General features: G+C 51.4%; 1 protein-coding gene and 1 non-coding gene across 21 annotated transcripts in view; both read left to right on the top strand.

Annotated features, from left to right (window-relative positions):
- VRK3 (VRK serine/threonine kinase 3) overlaps positions 1–26,837 on the top strand; it is a 35,967-nt gene extending 9,130 nt beyond the window's left edge. For 5 of the 20 annotated variants that reach the window (XM_027515069.1, XM_027515068.1, XM_027515066.1 and 2 more), the window contains exons 6-14: positions 8,669–8,733; positions 9,981–10,047; positions 11,602–11,686; positions 11,958–12,063; positions 14,406–14,498; positions 17,202–17,334; positions 18,689–18,809; positions 25,135–25,283; positions 26,054–26,460. In XM_027515069.1, coding sequence (XP_027370870.1) covers positions 8,669–8,733; positions 9,981–10,047; positions 11,602–11,686; positions 11,958–12,063; positions 14,406–14,498; positions 17,202–17,334; positions 18,689–18,809; positions 25,135–25,283; positions 26,054–26,289 — 1,055 coding nt within the window. In that variant the 3' untranslated portion in view covers positions 26,290–26,460. The other 15 variants (XM_027515079.1, XM_027515082.1, XM_027515084.1 and 12 more) reach the window with 7 other exon arrangements.
- Positions 22,782–22,854, top strand: TRNAG-CCC. Its single transcript has one exon. It is a non-coding gene; the product is annotated as a tRNA-Gly (tRNA).
- Positions 26,838–27,239: the final 402 nt, after the last annotated feature.

Consider the following 27,239-nt stretch of genomic DNA (forward strand, 5'->3'; position numbering starts at 1 on the left):
CAGTGTGGCTGGGAGATAAGGACACTGATGACTGTTCTGTCCGCCCTGCAGAGATAGGATGGATGCATGCATGCTAAGTCGCTTCAGTTGTGTCTGACTCTTTGCAACCCTATGGAATGTAGCCCACCGACCTCCTCTGTCCATGGGCTTCTCCAGGCAAGAATACTGGAGTGGGTTGCCATGCCCTCCTCCAAGGGGTCTTTCTGACCCAGGGATTGAACTTGCGTCTCTTATGTCTCCTGCCCTGACAGGCGGATTCTTTACCACTAGCACCACCTGAGAAGCCCATCTCTGCCACCAGAGATAGGATGGACCCTGCCCCCGAACGTTGGTCGGAATCAGTGAATGAGAATATGAGGGTTTATTGCTCGCATTATGATACGAGGTCGGGGCAGGGAACAGCTCTACAAGAACAAGGACAAGCACCCAGCACAGGTTTTTGTTGTGGTTAAGAGGTGAGGTGGGGGTGAGGAGTCTACATGGGCCAGAGCTTCATGCGGTTTGAATTTCCACCATTAGCAAAAGAGGGAGCTCCAGGCTTTATCAGCAGAAGGGGAAGAAGCAGGGCCGAGCTTAAAAACTGTCAGTAGGTAAACAAACCCCCATGGACGGAGGAGCCTGGTGCGCTGCAGTCCATTGGAGAAGGAAATGGCAACCGACTCCAGTGTTCTTGCCTGGAGAATCCCAGGGGGAGCCTGGTGGGCTGCCGTCTATGGGGTCACACAGGGTCAGACACGATTGAAGCGACTTAGCAGCAGCAGCAGCATGTAAACAAAAAAATGCAGTCCAACGCCTTGTTTCAATGAAGAAAAAAATAACTGCGCTGGAAATATTAGTCTTAACCTGACATTTACCATGTACATACTCCAGACCCAGACCCTGTCTAAGTAAGAACTTTATGTGGTTTTGTGAGATTTTTTTTTTGCCTTTTTAAAAAATTGAGATAAAATTCATATAACATAAAATTCACCATTTTAAAGTCTACAATTTAGTGGGTTTTAGCAGATTCACGATGGTGTGCAACCATCACTGCCATCTAGTTCCAAAATGTTTCTGTCACCCCAAAAGGAAACCCTGTACCTCTAACAGTCACTCTCATCCCCTGGCAGCCACTAATCTACTTTATGTCTCTATGGATTTGCCTGTTCTGGACAATTCGGGCAAATGAAGTGATACACTGGGTGGCCTTTTGTGTCTGACTTCTCCTCAGCACGATGTTTTCAAGGTCCATCCCACACTGTCGCCTTTGTCAGAACTGCCTTCTGTTTTATGGCTGAATAAGATGTGTCTGTGTCACATCTGGTTCTATTTATCGGTTGGTTTTAAGTGTGTCCACTTTGGGCCGTGATGAATAATGCTGCTGTGAACATGTGTGTGTATAGGTTTTCACATGGACATATGTTTGCTTCACATTAATCAGTTTAATTCTCACAACAGCTTCATGATGTCAGTATGGTCATCATCCCTGTTTTCTCGATGAGGAAAATGAAATCCAGAGGTGTTAATGACTAGCCCTGGCTCCAGAGAGCTTCCAAGTTGTCAGGAAAAGCCAGAAATTTGGATTTGGAGAGGAAACCTTGGACTTGGAAGTGCCAGGCAGACACTCGTGCAGGCAGTTCTGAGCCTCAGGTTGGTTGTCCTGCCATAGAGCCTGGGCGTTGGAGACAGACCCGGATAGAGCCGTGACTCGGCTCTGGTGCACCCAGTGAGCCTGGGCAAGCAGCTGTCCCTCAGCGTCCCCGTTGGAAAAGTGAGAGTGTCCTGCCCGCCTCCTGGGGCTGTTGACCCCAAAGCACGAGAAGGGACAGAGGCAGTGAGCTTGGAAAACTGTAAAGGGATCTTGTCAGGCAGAGGCAGAGTTAGGCGTGGAGGGACAGAAGGCACGGACGAGAGAGAGGGGAGCGTGAAGGGACACTCGGGAGCTTGCACTCCCTGCCGGACACTGTTCTGGGCCACTTATTGCTCCTAGCCATGCTAGGGGGAGACACTCATGTTACCTCATCCTACCACTGGAGCACAGAGAGGGGAAGCCACTCACCCAAGGTCACATGGCCTCAAAGTGGCAGAACTGGGACTTGAACCTAGGTGTTCTGGCTTCATAAGCATTACACCACAAGACGGGGAGAGAGGGAGGGAAGAGGAGGGAATCTGAATGAGAAGGAGTGAGATGAGGATAGAGGGAGTGTTACCAAAATCTTGACCCCCCTCTGTCCATCGATGCTGGATAAAAAAAATTACAGAGACAGGGTTTGAAGGAAATAGAAGAATTAGCTTTATCACAGCAGGCAAGCACTTCAAGAACTGCGCTCCCCTCTCTGGTGAATAGGGAGAGGTTTTATATCCCAGTGAAGATCTTACCTTTTTGTTTTTCTTTCTTTGCAAAATTTCAAAACGACTGCAGCTAACATCAGGCAGCTCAGCAGCCGGGCGTGGTGTCCCTGAAGTTATCAGCCCATGACCTTCTTTCTGAAATGCAGGCTGCTACAGAAAGTGTAGGAGGAGAGGGACGCTGGGTGCAGAGCGCGATCTGTGTGGGGTCAGGGTAATGAACCTCAGGAAGGACAAGCCCAGCCACAGGTGTCTGTTAGTGGTGCCGCTCAACAGTAACCAAGATTGGCAAACTCGGCTGGAGGGAGAAAGATGGGGAGAGCCCCAGGGGGCGGGGAGGGAAGAGGGAGAAAGGCACACAAGGCAGGAGGCGTCTGAAGGCGGAAGCCACCCATGCCCTCACCCCAGCACCCGCAGTGGAAGGTCAGGCTCTGGGCCGCGTGTCTTCACCTTCGTGGCTCGGGTTGTTTGATGAAAAGAGCAAACCCCTTCCCAGCCTGCCAGTGTCATCATTCTTCTGCAGATACCCACCTGGTGCCAGGCCCAGGTGCTGGCGTGGGCACAGTGGGGCGGGGGGCTGCGTGTGGATGTGCTTCAGGGCGGTGTTACCCCAGGACGGTGCCCCTGGCTTCAGCCAGTCTGCACCAGTCGGGAGGACGTAGTTGAAAACTGACAGTAAAACAACAGCAGCAACCAGAATGGTGATTTGTATTACAGCAGCCGCCACTCCCGGCCTCCTCTGGGTGCCCCCTGCTAAGTCCTTTATGTCTGTTAACTCACCAACTCGTCTTACTCCCGTCTTACTCCCGTAACAGCCCTGTGAGATGGCACTCTCTCTTTGTCAAACACTGAATTGTAACATCACCCTCCCTGGTCTCCCTGGCACAATTTGGGAGGACCAGTCTAGAGGCTTCTACATCCGTTTCTGCAGCTGCTCACTGCGGTGTGTGTGGAGAGCTGCTCCCTAGAAGCAGCTAGGATTCAAGTTCAGGCCCACCCTCCGGCTCTGTGCCTGTACACGCCTTGTAGTTCCTTCCTGTGGCCGCCATCACAAATCACCACAATCTTAATGGCTGAAGACAGCACACATTTATTCTCTTCTGGTTGTGGAGGTCCCAAGTCTGAAATCGGTCTCACGGGGCTAAAGTTAAGACATGGGCAGAGGGACTTCTCTGGTGGTCCAGGGGTTAAGACTCCAGGCTTCCATTGTCGGGGGCAGAGGTTCAGTCTCTGGTTGGGGAACTAAGATCCTGCATGCCTTGCGGCGTGGCCAAAAAAATAAAAAGATGTGGGCAGGGCTGGTCCTGCCAGAGGCTCCAGGGGAGAATCTGTTTCCTTGCCTGTTCAGCTCCTGGAGGCTGCCTGCATTCCTCGGCTTGTGGCCTCTTCATCCTCAAAGCGCAACATCACCCCAGCCTCTGCTTCTGCCATCACATCGCCCTCTCCTCCTCTTGGTCAGATCTCCCCCTGCCTCCCTCTAAGGACCCTTGTGATTACCCTGTGTGTGTGCGTGCTAAGTTGCTTCAGTCGTGTCCGACTCTGAGACCCCATGGACTATAGCCCGCCAGGCTCTTCTGTCCATGGGATTCTCCAGGCAAGGATACTGGAGTGGGTTGCCATCTCCTCCTCCAGGGGATCTTCCCGACCCAGGGATTGGACCCACATCTCCTGCATTGGCCAGCGGGGTCTTTACCCACTAGTGCCACCTGGAAAGCCCTTGATTACACCGGGGCCCCCCTGGATCCTCCGGGACAGCCCCACAGCACAAGGCCCTTAATTTACTCACACCTGCAAAGTGTGTGGTTCTAGAACCTCCACTTGCAGCCCCTTAACACACCCGTGTGTTTCTCCCAGCAGCATGCCTGAGCCTCTCCCTGGTCCTCAGTTTCAGCTGCTTTGGGGGGAATTGTTGCCTCTCTTTTCCATGGGTTCCCCCCGGGGTCCCTTAGAGCTCGTTTTAAGTATGCCGTTTACCCTCTTATAAATTAGGCCAGGGTTTCTAAGCCTCAGCACCCTTGGCATTCACTGTGGGGACTGTCCTGTGCACAATAGGGTGTCTAGCAGCATCCTCGGCCTTTACCCACCAGCTGCCAGGAGCAGTAGTCCCCTGTCCTCCTCATGACAACTGGAACTGTCCCCAGACATTGACAGATGCCCACTGTGGGGGCAGAACCGCCCACCGTTGAGAACCACTGAGTCAGGCTGTCCCAGAGTACCTTCCAAAGACGGAGAGACCGTCGGCTAGTAATCCTCAGGTGGAATCCCTGTTCTTTAAAAAAAAAAAACACACACATTTGTTTATTTACTTGGGCTTCCCTGGTGGCTCAGTCAGTAAAGAATCTGCCTGCAATGCAGGAGACATGGGTTTAATCCCTGGGTCGGGCAGATCCCCTGGAGAAGGGAATGGCTGCCCACTCCAGTATTCTTGCCTGGTGAACTCCATGGACAAAGGAGCCTGGCGGGCTACAGTCCATGGGGTCGCAAAGAGTCGGACACGACTGAGCGACTTTCACTCACTCACTCACTTGGCTGCGTCAGGTCTTAGTCGTGCACACGGGCTTAGTTGCCCCACGGCATGTGGAATCCCGGTTCCCCACCCAGGTATCGAACCTGCGTCCCCTGCATTGGAAGGCAGATTCCCAACCTGGCTCACCTGCAAAATGGAGAGCTTTAATATTGACCTCACAGGGTTGTCGTTGGAGAGTTAAATGAGTAGAATAATGCAGACAGCAAGCAGCATATGAGTGCTGCCTGTTGTCATTCTGGGTTTTTTTTTTTGTTTTTGTTTTGGTGGGGTGGGATTGGGGGTTTTGGCCACACTGAGAGGCTTTCAAGATCTTAGTTCCACAACCAGGGATTGAATCCAGGCCCTCACAGTGGAAATACCGAGTCCTAGCCACTGGACCACCAGGGAATTCTCAGTTATTGTGGTTATGATGGATGCCAGCATGGCATTCTTGCTCCAAGTTCAAGGTCACCTGTCTCTTGGCGATCGGAGGCTCTCACCTGCCTGCCTGCCACACTCTTGTCTGCCTTTGGCACATGTAGGGACCTTCCATACATCCATCAGGGGTCTCCCAGGTCACAGCATCTGGAGCTCCAGGGGTTTACATCCAGGCTCTCCAGGGGCCTCGGCCATGTCCACTGCCCTTCCTGGGTCTCTGCTCGCTCCTGTCTGTAATGGGAGTTTCCCAGCTGGCTCTCCAGCTGTCGGCGGGAGGGATGGTTAGAAGAGTGGAGGAGAAAAGCCCTTTGTAATCTGCAGAGCAGTGCAGGGAAAATGTATTTAAATTGCCAGCTCTCCTACCTGCTTCCAAGTGTTGGGCACGTAGGATAACGCTTTCATCGAGTGGTTGATTGAGTGGTACTTACCCTCAGACCTCGAGGTGACTCTGTGAGACAGATCCTGCTATTATGCCTACGAGGTGCCCCGGCCATTTCCTGGTTGCCCCTCGAAGATTCTCCCAGCCCCCTCCTCACAGGTGAGGAGGACCCCCTTTCCCCCGAGATCCAGCACCTTCCTAAGTTTCCCTCCTAAAGGCCAAGCTCAGGTCACCTTCGGCCTTGACTCAGTAAGCCCTGGTTCCCGCCCTGCTCCAGCCGGAGCTTCTTGTGGGCAAGCGTGGCTTCTCAGTCACTTTACCACCTCCCTGCCCTTTATTTCAGTGTCTTAGACGACCGCAGCCTGGGTGGTTAGGAAGGGTGGGGAAGACGAGAAAAAAGGATGATGCACAGGGCCCCTGGGACCCTGGGCGATAGTTCAGTTCACAAACTCCAGAATGAGCTGTGTCTCGGCCAAGGCCGCTCTGCCACTTACCAGCTGTGGGCCCTCAGCTGATGATATTAAAAGCTGCCACATATTGAGTGCTCCCGGCATGCCCAGACTGGTGCCGGGCTCTGAGGCTGGGAAGAGGGTCATTGAGTGGCTCATATGAAGGGTGAAGCTGGGACTTCCTTGGTGGTCCAGTGGCTAAGACTCCCAAGGCAGGGGGCCAGGGTTCCATCCCTGGTCAGAGAACTAGATCCCATGTGCTGCAGCTAAGACCTGGCATAGCCAAATAAATAAACATTAAAAAAAAAAAAAAGTGACACTGAGGGATTCCCTGGCGGCCCAGTGGTTAGGACTCTGCACTCTCACTGCTGAGGGCCCAGGTTCAGTCCCTGGTCGGGGAACTAAGATCTCACAAGCCATGCAGCACAGCCAGGAAGAAAGGAAGCTGGCTGCGATTCCTGCTCAGTGGCACCACTGTTGTTCCTGCCCTCTGAACCATCGCATCCACTCTCCGGGGTGAGCTTCATTGCTCCTGCTTTACTGACGTGGAGCAGAGAGGCCCAGGGGGTGAGCCTGGGTGACACCAAGTCACACAGAGCTGACAGAGGGCCTGGGCTTGAGCCCAGATCTGCCTGGCACAGAGCCTCCCGTGTCACGTGGCCTCTCTAAGCTTCAGCTGTCTGGTCTCATCCGTGAAGTGGGAACACGGAACATTTCTCAGAGCTTTCTGAGATACTCTTCCCAGGTTGTAATCCTCAAATTTGGCTTGGATAAAATTTTTCTGTTTCTTTTTTTAAAAAAAAGAATGAGAACGTCCCCATTGGTCCACTGGTTAAAACTGCGCTTCCAATGGATGGGACGTGGGTTCTATCCCTGGCACTAAGATCGCACATGCCGCAGAGCAGCTGAGCCTGCATACTGAAACTAAGACCCAATGCAGCCTATATATATATTTAATATAGCTAATGACAACCACCATAATTTTATGGTAGTAGATTCTTGTTTGATCCCTGGGCCAGAAAGATCCCCTGGAGGAGGAAATGGCAACCCGCTCCAGTATCCTTGCCTAAAAAACCCCATGGACAGAGGAGCCTGGCGGGCCACAGTCCATGGGGTCGCAGAAGAGTCCGAGGCGACTGAGCGACTGAGCACACAGACCTTCCCTGGGCTGTCATGAGCCGTAAAGGAAACAATGTGTGCAAAGTGCACACCTGGCACAGGACAGAAGCCTTGCAGGGTCTGTAATTAAGCACAAAGGGCCGAGCTCGAAGAATGTTTATGAGGAAGTGCCCCAGAGGAGATCGACACCTAAAGATGGGAAGGGAAGGAAGTGGGGACGCAGCGGGAGAAACGGGTAGGGGGGCCTCAGCTGGAGCTCTGGGCTTTGGAGCAGAAGTGGTCCTTCAGTATGGTTCTGTGCTAGGCCACCACCACTGGGCCTTCCTATCCCATACCGACCCCCCCCCCCCCACCCGCCATCAGCCTTTGCATACCGGCCGCCCTGGCACTTGGAGCTCAGGGGATCCCTGAGGGGCTGAAGGCTGCTGCAGGGGCCCTCCCCCAAGGGGAGGGAGCTTATATAGTGGTAAAAGACAGGAATAATGAATAGTATCCCCTGACCTGAGAAGGAACCTTGAGATTTAAAAAAGAGAAAAACGAAGTGGAGGGACTTTCCTATGGGTCCAGTGGTTAAGATAGCCACCTTCCAATGCAGGGGATGCGGGTTCAATCTCTGGTCTGGGAACTAAGATCGCATAAGTTCCCACGTGCTGCGGGGCAGCTAAGCCTGCAACTTCCGAGCCCACACACCACAACTAGAGAGTGTGAGTGTGGCAACTGAGACCCAGCACCGCCAAAAAAAACAAGGAACATAAAGTACAGTTATGAAGATTATCGTGGGTAACTTACATATGGATAGGATTCAGTGGTCAGCAATCCAGAAGCATTTGCAACTGCGCTGTGTTTTGCCAGAGGGGTGCAGAGGGATTTAAAAGGGACGAAGCTAAAGATAGAATCCGGCTACTGAGGGAGAAGCACGTCTAGGCCAACAGGAACCAGGGCGTTCCTCCCCCAGGGATCTCATGACCATTATTCCTCATGAACCATTAACCATCTGTGTCAGCAGAAGGTGTTCTTCCAGTTTTCAGAGGAAGGCAAGAGTTAAAGTTAATGAGTAACGCAGCTGGTTTGGGTACACTCCTCATAAGCAAAAGCTCAGTGGCTAAGAAAGGGGAGGGGGCAGAAGAGTGGGCCTAAGATGGCCCTGACAAGATGGAGTCAGTGTGGTTCAGCCACACACCCGTATATGCAGACACATGCATACAGCGGCTGAGTCAGGGGCTTCAGGACCACCCCCCAGGCTCAGTGATTCGCTAGGGGAACCCACAAGTGTGCACAGCTGTGTATTAGAGAAAGAGGTAGAAAGAAAGAAGCTGTTTGAAAATGAGAAGGTTCGGGTCTCTTGACCCCGTGGGAACTCATTAACCACAACTGCTGCTCATTACTCGGAGGACAGTGACCCTCATCTTCCCTGCAGATGATAACCTCGCTCATTTTGTCCATCCACAGCTGAGTCTGACTCCACCACTGGCAGCGAGTCAAGTCCCCAGAAACAAAGATTCTCACTTAAACTAGTGAGTGGGCCCAGGTGGGGTGGGCAGCCCTGAGGGGAGCGGAGGGGAGGGCTGGGCTGGGCTGGGCTGGACGGGCCAAAGAGCACAGCCTTGGCCAGCAGGGAGCAGTGGGGCCTTGGGCGGGGCACACCTTCCTCTGGCCTCGGGCTCTCCGACACGGAGCCCCCAGAGGCTGCAGTCAGGTCCCCAAGACCTGACTCGGATGTTTTCTGGCCGTGTGATCTTCACAAGCACCCAAAAACTGGGACAGCTAGTTCAGGTGCCCTCCCTTGGATCTAGATGGAGGGCCTGTGAGTGATTTGGAGTGAGGGCTCCGGAGCCAGACTCACAGATGAGTAATAGCACCTACTTGCTGAGAGCTTGTTCTGTGCCCAGCCCTGGTTCATAATCAAACCTTTAGGATAGTCACCGTGTGCCCCCATTTAACAGATGAGAAAATAAAATCTTGGTCACTTGCCCAGGGGCACCAGTGGGCAAGTTGCTTTGTTCACTGCTGTATCACCAATACCCAAAAGAATACTAGGCACATAATAGGTGCTTTATAGAAAGAATGAATGAATGTCAGAGCTGGGATTTGAATTCAGCTCTCTTTGATCCTGTGCTCTTAAGAACCCAGCTTTACTAGTTGTATTTAATTAAAGTATTTGGGTTGACTGCTTGGGAAAAGTGACCCAATGTTAGTAATGGCTTACACAAAAATAATATTTTATTGCTCTTTCACTTAAAAGTCTGGGGCTGTGGCCCAGGGCTGACATGGTGGTTCCATAAACAAAGGGTTAGTTTCCTTCTCTCTTGTTGTTCCAAACTTCAACCTATAATCATCTCATGGGCTGAAATGGCTGCTCCAGCTCCTGCCATCTCATCTGCATTCCAGCCAGCTGGAACAGGAGAAGAGAAGGGAGAGCCTGCCCTAGCCCTTTAAGAGCATAACCTGAAAGTTGCCCATCTCTCTTCTGCTCACATCCCCATTGGCCAGAACTTGATTGTGTGGCCATTCCTCGCTGCAAGGGAGACTGCAAAAATGTAGTGTTTAGCTGAAGGGCCTGTATCTAGGGAAAACTTGTGGATCCTGTCGTAAAAGAAAAAGAACCTAAGCAGTAACTCAAAGTCTCTGATACGTGGTCACATGAAGCAACCTAGGGTGTTGCTGGCATTACCCTGGGATGACCCACGGCCAGTGATGATCTGGGAGCCCTTGCCTGTGAGATTCCAGTGTGACAGCCTTTTCCCCTCCCCTCCCCCACTAGGATGCCAAGGATGGGCGCTTGTTCAATGAACAGAACTTCTTCCAGCGGGCTGCCAAGCCTTTGCAAGGTATTCCTCAGGGAAGTGGGCAGGTGGGGTGAGTTTGGCGGTACCAGCTTGGTCAGAACAACTGGCTCTATAATCTGAAGGTTTGGGAAGGGTGGGGGTGAAATTCAAGGCCCGGGTTTGCTCCCATCACCCTTCGGGCCTCGGGGGACAGACAACAGACATGGCCTGAGGCTGGCTCATCGTCCCAGCTCTTGAGAGCCGAGTATTACGTTTTCAAAAATACTGTAAGCCAGTTATTAAAACACAGCCGTCATAAACTAACTGTACCAGAGACTTCCCTGGTGGTCCAGAGGTGAAGACCACTCCCAGGTTCAGTCCCTGGTCAGGAAGCTAGATCCCACAGGCCAGGAAGCTAGGTCCCGCAGGCCACATCTAAGAGTTTGAATGCTGCACTTCAACTCAGAATTCCCATGCCGCAACTAAGACCTGGCACAGCCAAATAAATAATTAATTATATCAATTTACAATCAGGTTAAGAACAAGAGTGGGCTTCCCTGGTGACTCAGTGGTAAAGAATCCGCCTGCCAATGCAGGAGACACAGGTTTGATCCCTGACCCAGGAGGATCCCCCATGCTGCAGAGCATCTAAGCCCATGCACCACCACTGCTGAGCCTGTGCTCTACAGCCCGGGAACCGCAACTACTGAAGCCCGCACCGTAGAGCCTGTGCTCCACATCAGACAGGAGCCCCAGCTCGCCACAACTAGAGCAAAGACCTCACAGCAACCAAGATCCCACACAGCCAGAAATAAAATGTAAAAAAGAGAGGAGCAAGGGTAATAAGCACTCGAAGCTTATCACTTCCTTATTATTTGTCTACATTTTCCATTACCTGTCATCTATAATCTGTGCTTTTTTTTGGCCAGACTGTGTGGCATGTAGGATCTTAGTTCCCTGACCGGGAATTGAACTGGACCCTGGCAGTGAATGCACGGAGCCCTAACCACTGGACCACCAGGGAAGTCCCTATTATCCATCCCTTGAAGTTGCTTCCATTCACTGTATCCGTGTGTTGGAAATACCATATAAGGGCATGCTACTGCCTCTCACCCCAACTCTCTATCTTCGGTGATACCACATTGGTAGCTTGTAACTGGCTGTACTGGGAAACATTTACACCACGAAAGTCCACAAACATAAATCAGGGCTATTTTTTTTCCTGAACAACCCAGTTATTAAACTTTCATCCGCACACTGCTCCATGTCTACCATCCAGCTGAGATCCTGAAAGGTGGTCAGACATCTAGTGACACAGTGACCAGTTTACACTTTTCCCGATCTCATTAGCTCTGTGTGAGAATTCATGGGTTACACGGTCACTCTTCCCCACTCCATTCACTCCAGACTTGTCAGTGCTTTCTCAAAACCACCTTCACACCCGCCATCATTCCCCCCTAGCCCTCACCCACCCAGAGAAACAATGTCTCTAACCAGGAGACCCAGGGTCTGGCCGGGACTCAGGTGCATTCTGCTTCAAGTCTCAGAATGGGCTGTGGTCTGCTGTGGGTGTGGGGCCAGGTGGGCCCTGATCTCTCTGGCCCCTACCTCCCGCAGTGAACAAGTGGAAGAAGCTGTACTCAATCCCCCAGCTGGCCATCCCCACCTGCATCGGTTTCGGCGTTCACCAGGACAAGTACAGGTGAGTCACTTCACCTGGCACTCGCTTTGCTGGCTGCTTCCTGTCTCTCTGTCTCATGCCCAGGTGTGGCTGGGACCCTAGAGCCACTGGCCAGTTAGTCGCTTCCTTCCTCCCGCAGCTTTGAGCCAGACCTATCCCCCACCCATCCAACCCTTCATCTCACCCTGGACTGGGACCTGGTAGTCCCCAGCCAGAGTCCCTCCTTGGTGAATGATACTCTGTCCCCGCCCCGGTCCTCTCTCCCACCTCCTGGGACGCCCGTGTCTTCCAGGTTCTTGGTGTTTCCCACCCTGGGGAGGAGCCTTCAGTCGATCCTGGATGACTTCCCAAAGCACGTGATGTCGGTGAGGTCTGTGTTCCAGATGGCCTGCCGGCTGGTAGGTACTGGAGGGTCTCAGGCTCCCATCCAGGGCATGCTGCCCCGGGTCCTAGTTTATCAGTCTGTTTGCCCTTTGACACATTCAGACCGCATCTGCCCCTGCTGGGCACTGGGGCATGCAGGGTGACTGGCACAGCTGAACCCCAGACCATTAGAACCAGAGTGATAAGTATTGCCATGAGGGATGTTCAGGAGGCTGTGGGAGTTTGAGGAAGGGTCCCAGCTTAAATTGAGGGGTTTGGTTGTGCTTCCTGGTGGAGTTTATTTCTAAGCCAAGAGTGGAGAATAGCAAGGTGCTGGGTAGAATGGGAGTGGAAATGCATGGGGAGAGCGTTCTAGCCCAAGGAAGTAGCTTAGGCAAAGGCTCGTGTGGGGGAGAGCGCACAGGACATCTGTCATTCATTCCTTCCTCCATCCATCCTTCCATGAAATATTTGTGCTGTCCCTGCTGAGTGTCAGATACCGTCCCAGGGCCTGGGAGTGCAGTGCGGGGCAGCACAGACATGGTTTCTATGTTTGCTGGGACAGGGTGAGTTTAAGCCACAGTTGCACCAGTAGTGAAAAGTGCTCTGGAGAGAAGTGTCCCCATGCTGTGACGGAGAAGAGGACCTAACTTAAACTGCTGGAGGGGGGACTTCCCTGGTGGTCCAGTGGCTAAGGCTCCTCCCTCCCAACGCAGGGGCCCCCCCGGGTTCAATCCCTGCTCCAGGAACTAGATCCCACATATTGCAACTAAGAGTTCGCATGCCGCAACTAAAGACCCCGCATGTGACAACGAAGATCCCATTTGCCACATGTGAGACCCGGAACAGCCAGATACACACACAGTGACTCCCCTGGTAGCACAGTGGCTAAGACGCTGTCTGCCAGCGCGGGGGACGTGAGTTCGATCCTGGTCCGGGAAGATCCCAGATGCCATGCAGGGCAGCTAAGCCCGTGCACCGCAGCTACTGAGCCCACGCTGTAGAGCCTGTGCGCCTCAACAAGAGAAGCTACCGCAGTGAGAAGCCTGGGCACTGCAGCAAGGAGTAGCCCTCGGCTGCCACAAGTAGAGAAAGCCCTCATACAGTGGTGAAGACCCAGGGCAGCCAAAGATAAATAAAAATAAATTAAATGAGAAATATAAATAAACAGCTGGCGGGATGGGTCCCAAAGGTATGACATGCAGTGTTTGCCGTGTGATGTGTCAAGGGTGAAAGGCAGGAGCTGCGGTTGGTGTGGAGGCTCAGCAGTGACCTGAGGACCCAGGGCCTTGAACACCAAGCTGAGGGGCGGGGACCCCTGTCCCGAGGGCACCGGGAACCCACGTGAGGACTGAGGACAGGGGAGGGGCAGCGTCAGTTCTGGGTGTAGAAGGACCCCGTGGGCCACGTGGGGATGGCTGGGGAGGGTACAGTGGAGGCTGAGTGAGGTGGGCAGGAGAGAGGACCAGGCCTGAGGAGGAGCTGGGCTGTGGGGACGGAGTGTTTGTGGAAGCAGCAGAATGGGGTGGGCAGTTAAGCCTTGGAGTCAAGGGGGTTGCAGTCAAGATACCGCGAGCACCTGGGGGTTCAATATATGCAATCAGAGCTCAGTGGAAAAGTCAGGGCTAGAAATAAAAATACAAAGTGCTCAACTAAATGTATTTCTGCTTCTTTGAACAAATAAGGAAACCTCTTTGGTATATATGAGTGTGAGTTGGTTTTTTTTTGCAAGGGTCAATAAGTAACCAATAAGTAACCAACTGTTTCCCCTCCAGAGATTTTGATCAACTAAGAAATAATGGGTTGGTCAAAAAGTTAATTCGGGTTTTCCTGTACCAGCTTGAGGACAAACAAACTTTTGGCCAACCCAATAGATACAAGAGATTGATGGGAAATGAAATATCAGCTTTAATACGGAATTTTTCAAAACCCTAATGTCTTCTAAGACATTCTTAGGTGTGCTGTCACAGCGGGCATCCAGATGCTTCACTCAGAATTAGTCAGGCTCAATCCACCACCGGGGCTTCCCAGGTGGCTCAGTGGGTATAGAGTCCGCCTGCCAACGCAGGAGACTCAGGAGACACGGGTTCAGTCTCTGGTTGGGAAGATCCCCTGGAGGAGGGCATGGCAGCACACTCCAGTATTCTTGCCTGGGAAACCCCACAGACAGAGGAGGCTACAGTCCTGGGTGGAAAGAGTTGGAAATGACTGAAGCAACTGAGCGCACACACAGGCAATCTACCAGTGTTACCAAGCCCCTGACAAGCAGGACCTCGTGACCCCAGGCCCAACAGTGGGGTTTCCTTCCAGGGCTTCGCATCAGAGCCTGTTTGTGTTGTCAGCGCTTCTCACAGAAACACTTGCTTTCCTCCCCTAGCTGGATGCCCTGGAGTTCCTCCACGAGAATGAGTACGTCCATGGCAACGTGACAGCTGAGAATATCTTTGTGAATCCAGAGAACCTGTGCCAGGTAACTGCCAGATCCTCGCCCTCCCTGGGGGCTCTCTGGGCTCCCGGGCTCGCCTGTCTTAAAACCTGCCTTTATTTCACAACGCTTATTGCAAAGAATTGCTATCCATCATGTATAAAGTGCTTCTTCGAGTAAATGAGGAGAGAGAAGCCACTTAGTAGAAAAATGGACAAAGGATAGGAAAAGCAGTTCATAGAAAAAGGAATCCACAAGTCAGTTAAATGTATGAAAAAATGCTCAACCTCCTGCAATTATTATTAGATTCTAGTAATCATGGAAATTAAACTTAAAATAACTACTACTTTTTACCTTTCGGGTGGACAAAATTAAAAGAAAAATAATATCTCTTGCTGATAAGTATGTGAGGAAACAGGAATTCTTTACTTATTGGAAGGGTACTTGGGCAAACTTTTTGGAAGGTAATTTCTTATAGCAGTCAAAATTTTAAATGTATATGGATTTTTGTTTTGCTTTTTGCAGGATTCACATTTATTGGTTCAAATACAGTACCTAACATTTGCTAAACATGCATTTCACACTAATTGGTCACCATTTCCACAGGCAGTCAGTGCACAGAAGAGGGCCTCTCCCCTGCCAGTTGTCGGGGTGGGAGGTAGCAGCGGGCCTGGGTAGCAGAGCCCACCAACTGTCATTTGGTTGCGCAAGATTGATGGAGCTAACTGCATAGGTTTTTTGATCTACTGGTTCCTCTGTGAGGAATTTATCCATTCCATATATTGAAAGATATATTACAAGGACTTCCCTGGTAGTCCAGTGGTTAAGAATCCGCCTTCCAATGCAGGGGACACAGGTTCAGTCCCCGGCAGGGAGCAGAGATCGCACGTGCCTCAGGCCAACTGAGCCCATGCACCACACAAGAGAGAAGCCCCAAACGAAAGATCCCTCATACCGCGATGAGGATACCGAGTGCCGCAGCTGAGACCTGATGCAGCCAAAAATAAGAGGAAAAGAAAGATACACGTACAAAGTGTTCCTGACAAAACTGATTCCGACAGTAAAATGGGAAAACCTCAATATATACTCCTGATAGCGTACTGATTAGTATTTACAGTAAATCATAATTACTCTTTCTAATGATAGAAACCAAATGTAACATGCCTTAAGCCAAAAAAAAAAAAAGGAGGGGGTTAGTTTAAAAACAGGGAGGTACTATTTATTGCTTCTTGGAGTGAAAAAATCCAGGACTTCACTGGCTTCAGGTGTGGCTGATTCTAAAAATTCAGAGCCTGTCATTAGGAAACTGGATCTTCGTCTCTGGGCTCTTGTGTTTGCATTGCTCATTATCAGGCAGTCCCTCTTTGCTATGATGACAACCACCAGCAAATGAGGCTTAAGTCCCCTCCATTTAGCCACCCCAGTGGAGATAGATTGGGTGAGCCCCACCTCAGTCACTTGGACTGAGTTGGAGAGGGGTGGTCTCAGAGAAAAATCCTAGAACCATATTAGGCAAAGCTAGGACTTCTCTGTTAGTCCAGTGGTTAAGACTCTGAGCTTCCAATACAGGGGTCATGGGTTTGATCCCTGGTCAGAGGACTAAGATCCCACATAGCAGGAGGCCAAAAAGAAAAAAAGAAACAGAACCAACAGAATGTGTATGTGTGTGTGTGTGTGTGTATACATACACATATATATGTATCTATGTATATATACAGAGAGAGAGGGAGACTATAAGAATTTGACTCAAATTCAAAAAGCTCAGAGTCCCTAGATCTGCAGTTGGCAAGCTGGAGAACAGGAGAGCTAATGGTGTGCTTCTGGTCAGAGTCCAAAGGCCCGAAGAAACCTGTGTGAGTTCCAGTCTGAAAGGTGGCAGACTTGAGACCTGAGAAGAGTTGGTATTTCTGTTCAAACCCAAAGGCAGGAAAATGCTGGTGTTCAGCTCAAGTGGACAGGCAAGGGGCATTCCCTTTCACTTAAGCCTTTGTGTTCTGTTCTTCAACTGATGAGATGAGGCCCACACACTAGAGAGGGCAGTCTACCATCCACTCCAGTCACACCCTCACAGACATACCCAGATTAACCTTTGGCGACTTGTCTAGGCACCGTGTGGCCCAGTCAGGTTGACGCACAAAAGTAACCATCACAAACTGACCAGAAGAATGTAGGTCTCGCATGGACAAAGCCAACAGGTGTCCCCTCTCCATTCAGCAGAATAAGAGGTAGCCATTAGAAAGCCGATGTGGCTGACTGAGTGTCTGGTGGCTAAGTACTTTGTGTTTTAAACTCAGTTAAGCCTCCTCACAGCCCTGCAAGGTAAGGACTATGATTATCTTCATTTGACCAATAGAGAAATCAAAGCACAAAGAGTTTCATAATTTCTCCAGAGTTGTATGGGCACTAATGGGCCAAGCTGGCACTGGAGTCTGGTCTGTCTGGCTCTGCAGTTAATACACTGTTAAAGTGCAGAAAGCTGTGTGCCCAACAGGAAGTACAGTGCATCCTCCTTATCCACATGCGTTTGCTGATTATTTAAAGAAGGTGAACATACAAGAAAGCTATTAGTGGTTACTTCTGGGAACTGGGACTGAGCAGTGATAGGAATGACTGGTTTGGGTTCTTTCCACATCCTTCTGTACTGTTTGGCATTGAGTTGTTTCAAATTGCACCCACAGTTGAAATCTCTGACTCCAGAATACAGATTCCTAATCTTCAAACTGTATGCCTTCTCCCACGTGCACACAGGTGACCCTGGCAGGCTACGGCTTCACCTTCCGCTATTCACCGGGTGGCAGACACGTGGCCTACACCGAAGGCAGCAGGAGCCCACATGAGGGGCACCTTGAGTTCATTAGCATGGACCTGCACAAGGGATGCGGTAAGAGGCCAGAGAAGGGGTTCAGGAGCTTGGAGACATGCTGCTCAGACGAGGGCAGCTCCCGATTGTCACAGCCATGGACAGCAGGTGGCCAAACGCAGGAGTCAGGCTGAGGCGGGGAGCCATGGTGGGGGTCAGAACCACGGACAGCATCCCCGCGCATCAGGCGTTGTGGGGCAGCACTGACACCAGTGATCAGTGGACTACCAGGAAGCCCTGCGAGTCCCCAGGCTCGAGTTCAGGACCTGTGTGGACTTAGAAGGCGAGAGGGGCTCTGACGTCATCCAGGAGGGGCTGCTGAACACCAGTTGTAAACCATTGACTATCCATCTCTGCAGCACACCAGTGAGGTCTAGACAGAGACCCAGATGTCAGCGCTATTTCAGAAGTTGTCAGTTGAAGCCCAGGAGTGAGATTATCCCGGGCAGGTGCACGGGGAGAGAAGAGCACACTTTGAGGAGATGCCTTGAGGAGGTCTTGGCCTCTCTCGCCCAAACCCCTTGAAACCATGGCCATCCAAGTCCCTGCCCGCATCCTCCCATTACACTAAGTCCCCCAGGGACGGGATGGTGCATGTGCCCCCAGCACCAGGTGGCAGAGGGTCCGACACAGTCAGCTCGCAGTGTTTGTCGAATGCTTATGTGAAGTGTTTAAATCATGTGATTGAGGAAGTGTAAGAAAACCAAACCCCGCTGTCTGCTTTGTTTGTCCTTCCCTACCAAGTGAGGCTGAGGTCAGTGGCCATCCTTCTAGGTACCTTCATGCCTTGTTACATCTCTCCACTGGACTGTCAAGGACTGTCAAGGGCTGGGACCCAACCAAACTCTTGTCTGGAATTTAAGACTATGGGAAGGAGGCCTTCCCTGGTTGTCCAGCGGCAAAGACTCTACGCTCCCAATGCAGGGGCCCCAGGTTCCATCCCTGGTCAGGGAACTAGATCCCACATGCTGCAACTAAAGAGTTCACACGCTGCAATGAAGATCAAAGATCCCACGTGCCAGTTAAGAGCCAGTGAGGCTAAATAAATAAATACGAAAAAAGAATGGGGGAAGGGGCTTGTCACCTGAGGCTCTGAGGATTCACGGAACAAATAGGTTCATGAATGAAGGACAGGTAGGTGAGGGGAGTGAGCTAGTGAAACCAGGGATGAAGAGATGACCAACGGAGTGAATGAGTAATTGACTCATGAAAGAGTGAGAGTAGGCAAGTGAAAAGTGGATGAACAGTTGAGAGCCAGTATATGTGGATGGTTGCGTGTGTGAGCACATGCTTGAGTTGGTGAGAGAGAGAAACGATGAGGGTGGGCGTGTCAGAACGTCTGCCTGAGTGGCCACGTTCCTTCCCTCCTCCCCAGGGCCCTCCCGCCGCAGTGACCTCCAGACCCTGGGCTACTGTTTGCTGAAGTGGCTCTATGGGACCCTGCCATGGACAAACTGCCTTCCCAACACCGAGGAGATCGTGAAGCTGAAACAGAAGTGAGTCTAGGGGTCAGCAGAGCCCAGTGCTGGTCCAGCACCCCTGCAGGTGGGGCAGAAGCTCAGAACCCAAGAGGGGACAGAAAAGAGGGGGAGGCAGCCTCGGGCCTCTGCAGTTCTCAGGCACGTGCTCTGCGTCAATTCCAGCGGACCAGAGCATGGGCTCTGGAGCCACACTGCCTGGGGTCAGACTCTGGCTCATCACTTCAGACTCCGTCCCCATCCCACCCACCACTGCAGGCTGTGAGGTGCAGCTTAACCTCCACAAGCGTCAGTGTCCTCCAGTGTCAAGGATCCTATTAGCGCCCACCTCAGGGTGGAAGGATTTGAGGGAGTTGGGTGCACAGCACTCAGCACAGAGCCTGGCCTGTAGAAAATGCTCACGGTGTGCAGGACACCATGATTCATTCACTCCCACAGGGACACACGGGCAACCTCAGCAGTTGGGCCTGGGCTTTGCCTCAGTATCTGGCAACACTGGCCTCTGGTGTCCACACTTCCCTCTCTTCTGCATGTGAAACCACCAGATCTTGCTAGTTCTGTTTTAGATGTTCAGCACCAAGGACAATGAGATAAAACCCGAAGTGTTGGGTGGTGTGGTTCAGCACCAAGGACAGAGGGCAGTGGGGGTACGTGTGGGTGGGTGCGCGGTTCAGCACCAAAGACAGAGGGGCTGTTGGCTGTAAAGGGAGGTGCTGCTGCGTGTGTGGACAGTAGACAACTAGACCCAGGGCAGCTCTGCAGGTCCAGAGCTCGGGATTCAAGCTGTGGGGTAGGCTTGGGGCAGGAGAGCTACCCCAAGAGGAGCCATTCAGGAGATGGTTGGGTATCACATCTGAAGTGCAAACTTGAAGTTCAAACGGAGACTCAGAGTTCAGCAGTGTCTCAGGAGCTGTCTGCAGAAGCCCTGGGAGAGTGGAAAGAGAGAAAACTCTCCAGTGAACAGCATCGAGTCTGTCTGTCTTCTCAGTTCCAAGCATGCTGTGTCGATGGTTCATGTTGAGCCTCTCACTTTGCCCCCTTTATTATCCCATCTTCCTTTACTCAACCATGGATACCCACTCATACATACTGAATATATATGTGTCCTACTGATACGCTTGCTTAAATGTATTTGTATCTTAAAATTGCATGACGCTCCTGGCACTGTATGTGACTCGCATAAATGTTACTCTGCTTCGAATCTCACCCGTTTCTGGCTTTCTTCACTCAATACTTCCAGTTTAACCCCAGTTACATGTCTGTCGAGTATACTGTTTCTGACTATTGCTTTTAAATAAGGTATAGGCACATCTGTGTCCTTAAACAACAGTTTTTTTTTTTTTAAACGTGATGAGTGCGTTTGACTTGCATAAATGGTCTTGTGCTCTAAATCTCATTCTCCTTCTTTCACTTAATGCTTTATTTCTTTAACTTTTTACATTGCTAAAGAAGCTCAGTGCTTCTCAAGTAATTTTAGATGTAGCTGTGTCCTTGAAAAACACATTGTGTTTGATTTTTGCCAATCGAACACTCACCCATATGTGTGGTACCCCACCATAAGTGGTACCCCACCCCAGATCTCATCCTCCGTCATGTTTCAGCTTAGTCGTCACTCCCCAGGGAGCCCTTCCCTCACCCCCCACCGCATCGGGTCTCCCGCTTGTTCACTTCCGAGGAAGGGACACCTGTCACATTGGCCTGCCCGTAACGACCTGTTCACGGCTGACATTGCTGTATGCTTTTCTGCCCCAGGCAATGTGCCCACCGATTCCCTGTGTCAACTCTGAGGCCAGTGCTCTCCCGATCTGAAGCACAGAGATCTTAGGTGATCGGCCTGGGTCAACAGCTGATGAGAGGCGCTCCCAGGCCCTTTGACTCCCGAGGAGGCCCTTTCACCTGGAAGCTGGTACCTCCCAAGTGTGAGAGGCTCATCTCAGGGGATTGGCGGCGTTTGGATGCAGCCACCCTCCACTCACCAGATACTCACTGAGCACTTCCCTGCACTAGGCTCTTCTAGGGCCTGGGGATACAGAAAACTAAGACAGACACCCCTGCCCTCAAGGAACTCAGGTGCTAATGGGAGAGGCTGTGAACAGATAGTGAAACACAAAGCATGTCAGAGGTCAGAGGGTGGGGCAGTCAGCTCAGAGCCCTGGGCATCAGGGTGTGGGCAAGCCTGATCTTTTAGATTAAAGGGGCAGGTCTCCTGGCAATGGTGACAGGTGAAGTGACTCTAGAAGGTGAGTGAGGAGGTCCCACCTGGGTGCTAATACGCCCTAACATCTCTGCAGAAGGGGGAAACAGAGAGAGCAGCCCTCAGCAACCAGGCTTCTGCAGGCAACCTCTGCATTTGAAGGCAGCCTCAGTACCTGCCGTAACACAAGCCCATTGCCCTGTTTTCTTCTTTTCTTTTTGTACTTATTTTCTAGTTTTCCAGTAACTTTGTGTTTTTTGCAATGAAGCTAGGTGAAAACAATGGGTCTCAGGATTATGACACAGGTAGTCGGAGGACACAGCCCAATCGGTGACGTGTTTAGTGTGGCTGAAGTCTGATCTGCTCCTTGACGCACTCTGCTGTGTTAGCGATGAGACTGAGCTGCTCTTACGAGGAGACCCTGAGAGAATAAGTAACAGTTCCTTCCAGAACCCCAGATCCCAACCACAGCCACAGAGAGAGGGCCGGGAACATGAAGACGCTCCTCAGGGAAATGTCAGTGGTGATGCGGGACTCATTCTAGACCCCCCAGCCCAGCCTGTCAGCTGACCTGGGGGCCCACAAGGGGGCATGTTGCAATATGAACATTTTCTTCCCTGGCGGCTCAGATGGTAAAGAATTCACCTGGAACTCAGGAGACTTGAGTTTGATCCCTGGGTCAGGAAGATCCCCTGGAGGAGGGCATGGCAACCCACTCCAGTATTCTTGCCTGGAGAATCCCATTGACAGAGGAGCCTGGTAGGCTATGGTGCGTGGGGTCACAAAGAGTCGGACTCGATTGAAGCGACTGAGCGTGCGCACAGGCACACACACAGGTGAAACCAGGTGATGTATTGATAAGTTGGTAAAAATGTTGCAGTTGGAAGCCTGCAAGTACTTACGCTGCGCTTCCCCTAAACGCCTTGTTTAGAATTCACTCATCCAGTGTCCACGGTGACTCTCTCGAGCCGCGGTCCCCAACCTTTCAGGCGCCGGGGACTGGTTTCGTGGAAGACAGTCTTTCACAGACTGCTGGAGGGCGGGAGGATGGTTTCAGGATGACTCAAGCGCCTCACATGTATTGTGCATTTTATTTCTATGATTACGACATCACCCCCACCTTGGATCATCAGGCATTATTAGGTCCCAAAGTCTGGGGACCCCTGTTCTAGATCACAACTAATGAGAATAAGGAAAACTAGGGCAGGTCTACCAGACCTCCTGTTTCCGAAGGTGACTGTCCTTCCCTGAAAGGCCTTTCACGCGTGCCTCTGTCCCGTCAGGTTTCTTGACAACCCGGAGGGCCTCGTGGGACAGTGCAGTCGCTGGATCACCCCCTCAGGTATGTCCCAAGGGAGGGAGCAGGCGGGGGCCGCGGAGGGACCAGGGCTCGGGCCCATCCGGGGGGTGCCTGTCCTCACACCCCTCTATTTCCCTTGAGTTTTCCAAATCACTTGTGTATCTGTGCCCCTCGTAGAAACAAAAATTTTCCCCCCGCCCAGATTCAGAAGTGTGTCTGAACAGTAACAACAGCAATGCACACAGACACACGTAACCACATACACATAATGTGTGGTTTTTTTTAAGAGTCATATCGCCTATATTTGTCTCTGACTTACTTTTTCATCTAAGAAGATTCCTTGGAGATTTTCTGTGTCAATACTTATAGAATTTTATGGATATTTTTTAAATTGTGGTAAAATACACTTAATGTCAGCTGAAACTGCAGTTGTGACTCATTAGTCAGTCATGAAATCCATTTAATGGGGATTTTAAAAGTGAAAAAGACAGGGACTTCCCTGGTGGTCCAGTGGTTAGGACTCTGGGCTCCCAATGCAGAGGATCCAGGTCCGATCCCTGGTCAGGGAACTGGATCCCACATGCTGCAACTAAAGATTCTGCATGCCGCAGCGAAGCTCAAAGATCCCACGTGCCACAACTGTAGGACCCCTTGCAGCCAAATACGTACAAATATATATATATAAACCACACATGGTCAGATCCCATTTTCATTATTAAAAGGTCTCATCAGAGAAGAAAATCTGCGAAGAAAGCATTGCAGAGGATGTGAAGCCAATGTTAACAGCAATTCTCAGGGATGGAGGGTCAGGTGGTTTTTTTTAAAAATTAAAGGACTTCCCTGGTGGTCCAGTAGTTAAGAATCCACCTGCCAGTGCAGGAGACGTGGGTTCGATTCCTGAGCTGAGAAGATTCCACATGCCAAGGGGCAACTAAGCCCCTGTGCCACAACTACTGAGCCTGCGTTCTAGAGCCTGGGAGCCCTAGCTGCTGAAATCACCCTAGACCTTGTGCTCTGCAACGAGAGGAGCCACTGCAGTGAGACGGCCAGGCGCCACAGCTAGAGAGCAGGCTCCCACTCGCCGCAACTAGAGAAAGCCCAAGTACAGCAAAGGAGCCCCGAGACAGCCAAAAATAAACAAACAGATAAGCAAAACTTAAAAGACAGAAAAAGTATGAGTGCCTTGCAGAAGGAAATGCTTAATGAGATACCAGCTTCCGTGATACATATTTATAGTCATATATATGTATGTGAGTAACGGGTTATAATTCGAAATACATATTTCATATGACAAAATGCCTTTCTAATTATACATCTGTTTCTGTTTTGTTTATAATTTCATTTGTATCTTTTGAAAAAACATCAAAAGAACATCATTTCGTGACACATGAACCCTGTGAGCAAGCTGCAGCGTCCATCAGTAAAGCAGTCTTGGTGCACTGGCTTCCCGGCCTCCCTCTTTGGGCCTTTTGTGGGAGAACAGCCGAGTTTGGTCCTCCCCTCACAGGCTCCCTGCGTTCTGAGCCAAAAATATTTACTCTCCTGCACTTCACAGTAAAAGCTTGTTGGCCCCCATTTCAGAGATATGCACCAAATAGAGATAAAATCATATAATCAGCTGGGATTTGCTTTAAAACAATACAGGAGGGGGAAGCAGTAGGGGTTTTGCTGAAACAAGGTTGGTGTGAGTTGATAGCTGATGATAAATCCGTGCACCTCAGATTAGGCCTTGACCCCACTGTCTTTTAATTGGAATCACTCACCTGATGCCTGGACTTACCGAGGCTCAGATTCTTTTTGTCTCAGCTCAGAAGAGGCAAAATGATGGGCACGATGTAGATTTATTAATACAGGATGCTCGTGAGAGGTGCAAGCCAGCACGCAAGTGGGCTCTGCCCCAGAATTAAGCGGGCTGTGTGTGTGTGTGTATGCCTGATCAGTTGTGTCCAACTCTGCGACCCCACGGACTGTAGCCCGCCAGGCTCCTCTGTCCATGGGATTTCTCAGGCGAGAGTACTGGAGTGGGTTGCCATTTCCTCCTCCAGGGGATCTTCCTAACCCAGGGATCGAACTCACATCTCCTGTGCCCCCTGCGTTGGCAGGCGGATTCTTTTACCACTGCACCACCGGGAAGCCCCAGTAGCTTTCTTGAGGCAGCATCAACTTAAAGTGGTCTCCAAAAGCTGCCTAGGTTTCCTCTCTATCTATAGTCCCCTACTGGGGCTTCTACATTGTCCTGACTAACTGTCTGTCTTGCCATAGTTGAGCCCAGGGTAGGCCAGCTGCAAGCCAGGCACCAGATAGGAAGCTGGAAGAAGATTCGAGGAGCTGCAGACACGCTTTGTTTGCAGCAGAAAGGCAGACAGGCTTTATTCTTCTCTAATGGTTGACATCACCCCACTGCGTGGCAAGGGCTTTTCAGGTGGAGCTTCTGTAGGCATGATTCTCCTGCGCAGTGCTGTAAACGATCTCAACTGTTCCATAACCACGCAGAGTCACTATTTACACAATGTGGACCAGAGCAAGCGGACCGTGGGACGGCAGTGAGAGGGAGCCGGGCGAGAGAGCCTGACCACTGCCATCTTGACTGGCTGTTGTTTCCCTACACTGTCCTATTCTGTCCCTATCAGTGACGCTAGGCGACAGACATGCTATTGCTCTTGGTACCACTTTCCCGGTGCTCATGTTTAATGTTTAAAAAAACTAAAATCTAAGTGGCTGCAGCAGTGCCGGGCACAGAGGAAGCACTGAGCAAAGGAGCACCATGGCTGAGACCCTCTGGGCACGGCCCCCCAGGCTCTGGGTTGGGGGGCTGCTCCCCTCAGGCCTCCCCCGTGTCTTGGCCGCAGAGACCCTGCAGGAGTACCTGAAGGTGGTGATGGCCCTCCAGTACGAGGAGAAGCCGCCCTACTCCACACTGAGGAACGAGCTGGAAGCCCTGCTGCAGGACCTGCGGGCGTCCGCCTACGACCCCTTGGACCTCCAGGTGGTACCCTAGGTGGGTTCCAGCAGGAAGAACCGGGGGGGGTCTCAACCCTGTCCCTGGCTCCCATGGCTGTCTCCACTGATGCCGTGTGATGGGATGGGCACAGAGCGCTCCAGAAATACCAGGTTGTTTGTTCAGGAACCTAGCACACTGTCCACCTTAACCACAGACACTCTCCAAAAATGAAGGCATGACCTCCTCCACCCAGCTTGACCGAACCCCCCTCCCCACCCAGTCTCTGTCCCCACCCCCACAGCTGTCTGAGAGACCTCTGGCTCCTCCCACACCCCTCTCTCCCGCTCCGGGCAGTTGCTAAGTTCCTTCTAGTCCACCTTCTCCAGGGCTCTGCGTCTGTCCTCTGTCTGGGATCCCCTGGAGCATGGGCACTTGTCATAGTCACCTGCTGGCGATGAGCTCTGTGAGGACCAGGTCGAGTCTGTCTCTGCATCTCTGCGTTCCCCGCGCACGTCGCTGGCCTGGCTCACAGATGCCCTACCCATATTTACCGAGTGGGCCATCCGGTCTTCCTGTCGATGCTGGCCTGTCTTATAGTACCTCCCCGTCCAACCCATATGGTGGAAATTTAAAAGCAAACCTAACGGCCCCTTTCAGGACTGTAGTGTCTGGTCTGCTCAGTCTCCGAGGACCACTCACTCAGCAGCAGGGTTGTCCCTCGGTTAGGAAGTTAGTGAGGAGATGCTCCTTAAGGAGCCTGGGGACCTTGGAGTAACTTGGGGATCCTCTTGGCTCTGCCTAGGCCTGACTGCCCGTCCTCCCCTCAGATTCCAGCCCACGCGGAGATCAGTCCCACCTCAGGACCTTGGCATGCACCATCCCCACAGCCTGTGACCATTGTCCCCTTTGTTTTTGCCACGACCAGCTCCTTCACATCACCGCCCATCAGACCCCGAGGCCTCCCCAGATCGCCCCAGTGAGGTGCCTCCTGACCACCTCCCTTATCATATCTCCTGTTTTCTGCATACCCCTTGTCCCCTCTTGGGGGGAAGCGTGTGTTTAATCTGTCGTGTCTCCACAACTCTCCTCCAGCAAAGCCTCCTTGGTCCTCTTGTTTGTGGTGGTGTTGCCCATCCCTAGAAAGTATTGATGGAAAGCTGCTATCACACTGCTGCTGCTTCGTAGGGTCTTAAAGGGTACCCTTTGAATGAATGACACTGACAGCCATTTCTATTGTCTTATAGAACTTTCAGCCTGGAGTTTGAAATAGAAAAAAAAAAAAAGGAGCTATGTGACTGAAGGCCTGCTGTAGAATCACAGATAAGCTTCTCAAAAGATCCCTCAAATGTGCATTCCTGCCACTTCTTCAGGTGAAACTGCTCATCATCGGTCTAGATCAGCCTCAGGGAACCCGGAAGTTAGGCCCCAGATACTGTGAACTCCCTCCTTTCGACTGTCCCTCCCTTCAGCTATTGTCTCCCGCCAGCCCCTGGGGTTTTGGGCGGAGAAGACCCCCGATTCACAGACGGGGGTTGGGCTGGTCCCCTCAGTGGGGACACTGCCATTGGCACCACTGCGCTTTGACAATAAATTGTTTCATTGGAACTTGGAGAGTTGGCTGTCTGCAAAAGAAGTTCCTTTTGGAAAAATGTAGCTCATTTTTCTTCCCCATCCATCCATCTCCTCAACCTTTCATCCAACCATCCACTCTTTTTTTTTAATATCTATTTATTTGGCTGTGTCGGATCTTAGTTGCTGTGAGAGGGCTTAGTTGCCCCAGAGCATATGGGATCTTAGTTCCCTGATCAGGGATTGAACCCACGTCCCCTGCATTGGAAGGCAGATTCTTAACCACTGGACCACCAGGGAATTCCCTCCACTCTTCCATATATCTGTCCACATTTTCGAGCAGACACTCATTCATCCATTCTTTCACTTATTCATCCATCATCTATCCATCCATCTATCTCTCCATGCACCCGTCCATACGCTTGTCCATCCATCTATTCACCC

This window comes from Bos indicus x Bos taurus, chromosome 18, assembly GCF_003369695.1.
Source record: "Bos indicus x Bos taurus breed Angus x Brahman F1 hybrid chromosome 18, Bos_hybrid_MaternalHap_v2.0, whole genome shotgun sequence".
Classification (NCBI taxonomy): Eukaryota; Metazoa; Chordata; class Mammalia; order Artiodactyla; family Bovidae; genus Bos; species Bos indicus x Bos taurus.